The sequence below is a fragment of the Arachis duranensis genome, chromosome 3 (assembly GCF_000817695.3).
Source record: "Arachis duranensis cultivar V14167 chromosome 3, aradu.V14167.gnm2.J7QH, whole genome shotgun sequence".
Lineage (NCBI taxonomy): Eukaryota > Viridiplantae > Streptophyta > Magnoliopsida > Fabales > Fabaceae > Arachis > Arachis duranensis.
The window spans coordinates 18,919,476-18,927,529 of record NC_029774.3 but is presented as its reverse complement, the minus strand read 5'-3'; the positions used below and the strand labels follow the sequence as shown (position 1 = coordinate 18,927,529).

At 30.1% G+C, this 8,054-nt stretch overlaps 1 protein-coding gene and 1 non-coding gene across 5 annotated transcripts; one reads left to right on the top strand and one right to left on the bottom strand.

Annotated features, from left to right (window-relative positions):
- Positions 1-974: 974 nt before the first annotated feature.
- TRNAS-CGA (transfer RNA serine (anticodon CGA)) lies at positions 975-1,056 on the bottom strand. Its single transcript has one exon. It is a non-coding gene; the product is annotated as a tRNA-Ser (tRNA).
- Positions 1,057-1,554: 498 nt separating this feature from the next.
- Positions 1,555-5,967, top strand: LOC107477823 (BTB/POZ domain-containing protein At3g22104). 4 transcript variants are annotated; one of them, XM_016097892.3, is made up of 4 exons: positions 1,555-1,774; positions 1,871-1,903; positions 3,645-4,787; positions 5,228-5,967. In XM_016097892.3, exons 2-4 carry the CDS (start codon positions 1,880-1,882, stop codon positions 5,699-5,701), a joined length of 1,641 nt encoding a protein of 546 aa, XP_015953378.1. In that variant the 5' UTR covers positions 1,555-1,774; positions 1,871-1,879; the 3' UTR covers positions 5,702-5,967. The 4 variants fall into 4 exon arrangements, with proteins under 4 accessions (XP_015953378.1, XP_015953379.1, XP_015953376.1 ...); XM_016097893.3 differs by lacking the exon at positions 1,871-1,903 and having other exon boundaries at positions 1,559-1,774; XM_016097890.3 differs by lacking the exons at positions 1,555-1,774; positions 1,871-1,903 and adding an exon at positions 1,985-2,512.
- Positions 5,968-8,054: the final 2,087 nt, after the last annotated feature.

The window sequence follows — 8,054 nt, the reverse complement described above, 5'->3', positions numbered from 1 at the left end:
ATCCAACACTGTTCTTAATTTTTTTTTTTTTTGCATTTTTTCACAGCTTGTTCTTTAATCTGTGATGCTACCTTTCTGATCTTTGTTGCATATTTTAGTAACAAAATAATTTTTATAACAATTTATTCGTAAAAGCTCACTTAGTTATGTGTGTCTCTCTTGACTAATAAATGTGTTATTGAATTAGTAGATTTTTTTAATTAAATCAATATAAACAGTTCAATCTTTTTGTTTAATAAAAAACTTTTGACACCAACGATCATCTCCGCGTGATCTTTTAGTTGTCTTCAATTTCTTACAATAGCATGAACCTCTTAAAGAGCAAGTATTTATTAAAAATTGAAAAGAGGACAGAATATGATAAATGTACAATGGTAATTGGGAATTGAAAATTTACCCATGGATGGAAAATTAATAAATAGATTATATTAATAACTCTTTTTTATTACATATACAGAAAAGATTCAAATTCTGAATATATAAAAAAAATTTAGATAAATATTATAGTACTTAAAAGGTAGTGTCTATTTATTAAAAAAAAACTAAAAAACAATTATTAATTTAAAAGATATAAAAATATTTAGTTTTTAAAAAATTAAAATTTATTAAAAAAATAAGTTAGACAAAATTTAACACCAATTTATAAATACTATAGAATTAGTCAAAGATCTAATACCATTTGAAGTAAGGCTAGTATAATATTGAGTAGATCACACTCTTCTGATTAGACGAATTATTCTTAATCTAATTTCTGCGGTGCTTAGCTTTTTAATATATTTGGTGAATTGATGTTGATTAATTGATTGGTTAAATTAATGTGTGTAGAAATAAAATTAATTAAAGTAGTTGAACTTCTAGTGTCTTATCATATCATCATGGTCATAATTTGTTATTGTGACAAGACTACGAGAGGGGTTACTTTCCATACAGTAAATTAGCCACACAATCATAATCAGTAAAATAAAAAACAAAATCGTCGACAGCAGGATTCGAACCTGCGCAGGCAAAGCCCAACAGATTTCGAGTCTGTCTCCTTAACCACTCGGACATATCGACTGTTTCAATTTTTTTTCCACTGCAAATATATTTATTAATGTTAAAATTATCATTCATTGGACTTGGTCATAGAGGTGATGGCTTTGTGGGGTACGATAAAGTAACAACTTGGACTGGTCCCCAACTCCAACAAAGCACATGCCATGGAACCATGAAAATTTGGTTTCTTTTCAAGAGCAAAGAATTATATGGCTTCAACAGCAGATACATACATCTATGAAGAAGAAAATTAATTAAATATTTATCTAAGAAAATATGTTATTTTATTTTTATTAATTTTTTAAATTAGATTATACACTTCATGTTCTTCACACACAAACATTTTCACGATAAAATTATCCTCAACAGCATAGTTAGTTTACTAAGGCTAAGACATTCTTATGAATGCTTATAAAAGTAACTTCACTTTATAGTTAGTTCACAAATTGTCTACCCAAATAACATTTTCAATAACAAAAGAAAAACCCACATTAATTTTGGATGAGGTTTTGTGTTTTACTTTTATCAATTGTGCTTGCCATGGCTGTAATTAATTTAACATTGAGAAGGACTAGTGAGAGAGAATGCGATGTGGGGGCATTATTTTAGGCCACTACAATATTGAGGGTGGGTGCACTGCACACATAAAGAGACTTCTTCTTTCATTGCAGCTATGAGAATGGAATAACACAAGGGCCAAGCTAGCGAGGCATTAATAATCTTCAGTTCTAATTATAAGGTTTGCTGAATTTTCTTTATATATAATTTTCATTCATAAACAATAACGTTGCTAATTATTTTATAACTGAGGGCCTAGTCATATTATTTTTTTCAGGAATGTCAGATGAAGGGGGGTTATTATTTAATGGTACCTTATGCTATATCTATATATGTTATATTATAGAGTATACCATGTTAATTTAATATATATGTACAAAGAAAGTATTTCACTATTTCCCTTTTTCTCTCCCTGCTTGTGTTGTGTCTTTACATGTCTTGTTGAATGCTAACTACTTCTTCCTCTCTCTCTCTCTTTCTCTCACTCACTCACTCATTTCTTGTTTTTATTTCTTCTGAACCAATTGACTTAGCTTACTTATATGTTCCACCACCCAAACCCTAATCTCAGGAACTTTGTGTTTGTCCTCTTCCTATTTGTCTTCTTCTTACTCTCAGAATATCTCTGATCTTTGTGTCTTCTTCTTCAATCTTCACTCTCCCATCAAAACCACTTTGGCCTTCTTCTTTTTCTTCTTATTATGTCTTCTCTATCTCCCTCATTTGGATTGGCTTCTATGCAAGTTCCAAAAAGTCAATAATTGATAAGTAATCTCCATCATTGTTCATTTCTGGTGGTGCTAGCTTCCTTGTTTTGTTTTGTTCTTATATATTCTGGTGAAGAAGCTTTGTTATGGAATCTTGTTACTGCAATCTTGAAGTTGAGGTAAATGGAGAAGAGACCTTCATGGTTGACAAGGTAATAATAAATAAATAAATAAATAACAATAACCTTATTAATCTCTCTTTCTCTCTCTTGCTTCTTTGTTATTTGTCAAAACGGTCTTTGCTGTCAAAGTTCCTGTTTTGTTTGGATCATAATCCACTTTTCAATCTTCCTTTTTTTTTAAAAAAAAATTATCTGGATTCTAGTTTCCGTTTATGCTAAATGTTTTGCTACTCTTGAATTTAGAAATGATTGTGCTTCAATGATTTTTCATGACTTTTAATGTGTAATTTTATTTATTTTTTATTTATTTATTTTGGTCTTTTTAGGCTTATTCTAGCTACCCTTAGTAACTTCATGATGGTAGCTTTTCCTCATCATTAATTGGCACCTACAAAGCAGTGAGGTGGGGGCACCTTTTTTCTTTTTTACAATAATTTTCATGTCCATTGTTCTCACAAATCAAAACCACATGTCACCCTTTTTTTTCATCTTCTTATGTTTTTAATTTGAGAAAAGTTCTTTTAATATTGCATGTCACATTAAATGCTGCTGCCATGGTCTTCTCTGGGTCTTTAATGTTCTTTACCATTCATTTTATTTTGTTTGTATTCACATCTTTTGAGAGGGACCCCAAATATAGTTGTTTTCAAGCCATTAATTTCTTTCTTCTATACCCTTCCATGCTCATAGAAGATTAAAGATCCTTTTATGCCAAATTTATTGCCTATAACGACTTCTTTGTCAGTACTCCATTCTTTCTGGTTTATGAGCTTTTAATTATAGGTATGGAATTTTCCTTATTTTTCCTTATATATTCTCTCCATTTTTTCCTTTCCATGTCTCTGTTTTTATCCAGTGATAGCATTTTCCACAATAATCATTTTCTCTTTTTTTCCTTTTTTCAAAAAGAAAAGTACCCTTCATTGAATTGGATTCAGCACTTTTTCATAAAGCTTAATTCTTTTTACTCAATTCTGACCCCATTTTGATGGGGTTACCTAGGAAGGATGCTGGATCATCACCATTACACTCTAACATTATGGTTTGCTTGAATTTCTCTCATAATTACATGTTCCTACAACATAGTGCATTAATATTATTATTCCTTCAATTAATAATTTAACTTGGTTTTATTATGTGTACTTTTTTTTTTCCCTTTCAGGCTATTATTGCTCAATACTCAAGCAAGTTAGCTAGATTATTTGGAAAATCTAGTGGTCCCAGTGGGAAACTCAAAGTAATATTCCATGATTTTCCAGGGGGTGCTGAGGGTTTTGAGCTTATGCTAAAATTTTGTTACAACAATGGAAGCATTGACATGAACTCTTCCAATTTGTTACAAGCACATTGTGCTGCTGGGTACATGGAAATGAAGGATTCTGTTCTTGGTGTTCCTAATTTGTTGGAACAAACAGAGAAGTCACTTGAAGAAATAAGCTATTGGAGATGGTCTGAACTTTTGGTTGCTTTGAAACAGTGCCAGAATCTATCAACTGTGTTGGATTACTATTCTAATTCAATGATGCTGGAGAAGTGTATGGACACCATTGTTGGGAGAATGTTTCTTGCTAGTGAAGCAAGCCCATGCCCTTCAACTTGCTCAACTGATAGTTCTTCCGGTGGGGTCCGGTTTTCGTGTGATTCGAAGAGTACTGAGAGTATCAAGACGAGTAGCTTCAGTTCGCGTCCGTGTTGGTGGTTTGAGGATCTTGTTTTCTTGAATCCGGTTCTGGTTGAAATGTTGGTGAGGTCAATGATCACAAGAAAATTGGAACATGGTTTGATTAGTAGGTTTCTAATGTATTATCAAAAAGCAAGATTTTCAAGTACTATTGATGTGAGTGAGAAGATTAAGATCTTGGAAATGGTCATAGATATGCATTATGATATGGAGTACTACCATAATAGTTCAATCCCTTTTAAGACCTTGTTTGGGATTCTAAGAATTAGTTTGAGTTTGAACATAAGCAAAAGTTGTAGGCACAAGTTGGAGGCCATGATTGGTTCCAATTTGGATCAAGCAACTTTGGACAATTTGCTTGTTCCATCACCATATGGAATAAGTTACTTGTATGATGTGAAACTTGTTCTCAAGTTTCTAAAGGCGTTCTTGCGACGCGGCGGCAGCGTTGTTGCTCCCACTAGGATGAAGAAAGTTGCAAGCTTGATAGATTTGTACATAGCAGAGATAGCACCTGATCCTTCTTTAAGGCCTTCTAAGTTCTTGGCTCTTGCCACTGCAATTCCAGATTCTGCAAGAGACTCTTATGATGAGCTCTACCATGCCATGGACATGTACCTTGAGGTATTAATAATTTTTTGCCACTCTTTAATTTTGGTCATAAAGTGAATTAAATCTACATATTCTGTTCTTTAGAAAATACTAGTATGATATGTGAAAAGTGATAATTCTCAAAGGGTAAAGCATGTTTTTTAACTAACTTTTGTAATTTTCTTCAGAATATTCTTTAACGTTTAACTTCATTCAATTTTGTTTCTAATATTTTTGATTTATTCAATTTTGATTCTACCTCCGACATTTTTTATTTGTCTCAAAACTATCTCCGACATTTTTTATTTTAGATGGAGTTAATATCTAAGAGTAATTTTGATACAATAAAAAATGTAGGGACAAAATTGAATAAAATTAAACAAACTATAAAAAAAACATACCATACACTTCTCATAATTAACTAAAAAATTCAAGGCCTATTTAATAATGTTGAATATGTTACTACTTTGTAGGTTCATGGTCAATTGTCAGAAGAAGAAAAGGTGAAGATATGTTGTGGATTAAACTATGATAAGCTTTCACCACAAGCTTGCATACACCTTTCTCAGAACACAAAATTCCCATCAAAATCAGCAGTTCAGGCTCTCATATCACAACAATCAAAGCTCAAAAACTTGATCCAATCTACTCCAGCTACATCACCATTACTCAATGGCTCATCACCCCCTTTCTGCTTTACAAATGTTAATGCACAAAAGGGAAACAAAGACAAAAGCAATGACCAAGTTGTGTTGTATTCTTCTACTGGAGACTTTGATGCTTCATCTGATAATGAGAGACTCAAGGCACATTTGCAAGGAATGCAATGGAGGGTTATGGAATTAGAGAAAATCTGTAAGAAAATGCAAACTCAGATGGCAAAGATCACAAAATCAAAAGTACCACCCAATAGTTATGCAAGATCTTTGCCTAAGCTCTGTTCATGATATGTTATTTTTATTTATTTATTTTATTTTTATTTTCCCTTGTATTTCTTCATATCTGTATAGCACCCAAATGAAGTTGATTGAGTAAGAAAAAAGATATTGGTTGTACATACAATCAAGAAATAATGAAAAAAAAATTATATATATACTGCAAAGAATTTAAGATTGTAATAATTAATAAATGTTCAAAACTTAAGAGGAGTAGATAGTATATACTACAATAGTTTATGTCAATATAATAATATTACTATGACCAACATTTTATCCCTCTCAACAATTTATAGTATGCATTATAGTTGATCAATTTATCAAATTATTAAATTATGCATTGTATTATGTTGTGATTTGAAGTTGACTTGGAAGTTGTGTATTAAGAAAAATGGTCGTGCTAGAATATGCTTTCACATCAAGTCAAGTTTCAAGTAATAAAAATATGGTTTGTTGGGTTACCATTAGAAGAAGACAAGGTGTAGCGGTTGACATTGGCTTGGATACAAAGTGTGATTAAAGACACAGACAAAGAGTCCACATAGGTACCGTACGAACCAGGTTAGATTAGATTAGATTAGATGAATTCAAATATTCATTTCATGACCCTATTAAATAAATTAGTTAAGTATTTTAGGAAGAGAAATATTTTTATAAATTTTAACCATGCCACATGCTTATTTTTTAAAAGGGATGTGTTGGATTTGAATTTTGATTATGGAGAAAATTGTAGGGCAGAAAGTTAGTCGGCCGAAGAATTTTTTTTTTAAGAATGAAATTAGGTAAAAAAAATGAGGATTATAATTAAATTTTTAAAAGAGTGTGTATTATATATAATATTTTTGTTATAAAATGAGTAACTCCACCTTTTATTGAAAAATACTCTATCATAACATGACCCAATATAGACATTTCCTAATCGAATAAAATTATTTTCGGTAAAAAAAAGTTTAATTATTCTGTTAGCCTTTATAATTTCATAAAATTTTTAATTAGGTCTTATATTTTTTTCCTTTTAATTTGGTCCTTATACTAATTTTTTTTTTCAATTAGGTCCCTCTTCACAGTAATTATCTAATTAAATAGGGACCTAATTAAAAAAAAATTAGTACAGAGACCCAAATTACATAAAAGAAAAAAAAATATATGTACCCAATTAAAAAAAAATTAGTACAAGGACTCAATTAAAAAGAAAAAAGGTATAAGATTTTAATTAATTTTTTTTTGAAATTATAGAAACCAATAGAATAATTAAACCAAAAAAATATATGATTCATACAAAGAAAAAAAAAAGTAAATCATTGATAAATTAGTATATATCAGCAATATAAGATTCACATGAAATAGATTTTATACTCTATCTAATATTAAGTACTGTATAGTTTATTAAGCACAACTAACACATCTATTTTAATAAATAATTGAATGCCTGCTCAAGGACTATGAACAATTATATTCTAGCATAAGAGATTCTTGTATTAACTTAAACTATTCTCTAAGATGATGAAGGATTCCCTCATGTTATTGAAGCATATTCCAAATTAATCAAATTTAAAATTAGCTGTAAGATGTGCATGGGAGGTCCCATCCTATCCATGAATACATTGCAACTCAGTGATAATGACATTATTATTGATACTGAAGCAGAGGAGGTAGAGCTGGAGTTTTTCACTTTGTTTCTGTTGTTCCATTTATATGCTATATGTTTGACTAAATTAGGTGTAACACAAGATAAATAATTATTCTCTTCCAACAATCACTCGGTTCTTATTAGTTTAATTTGTCAGTTCAAAGAAAATACATTTTTTTAAGAAGAAAAATATAAGGAAATCCTGAGAGAGATTATTTCACTTATGGTATATTATATTATATGCAATAACCTAATTGTTTTTTTTTTAAATCTAATCAAACAAACGATAGCATTTAGCAGTTAGCATTCTAATGACCTTCTTATATTAATTATGAACTAAATTAAGTAGTATGATCTATCCTAGTTATTCATCTAACGGTCAATAATCACGTTGTCTAGTTAACTAACTTAGTCTAGTAATTATCTCATTAATTTACTTAAATAAGTGTTGCGAATATTTGAATCTAACATTGTGCAATTCATTAGCCAATGACAAACCTTTACATAAAGTTTTAATCCGTAACAGATTAGTCATTGACCTGATGAGTTTAGAATATCATTGAAAACCAATAATGTTATCCAGTTTAATTTTTAACAAAATCTTTATCTTAAAAATTCTTTTCATTACTGTTGTGCATTTAACTTACTTTATATATATACCCTTGCATAATAGCTTATATCCAAAATGTCTTATTTAAGATGATTTTTTGGAAAGAATAATTGTTGGTCACCACT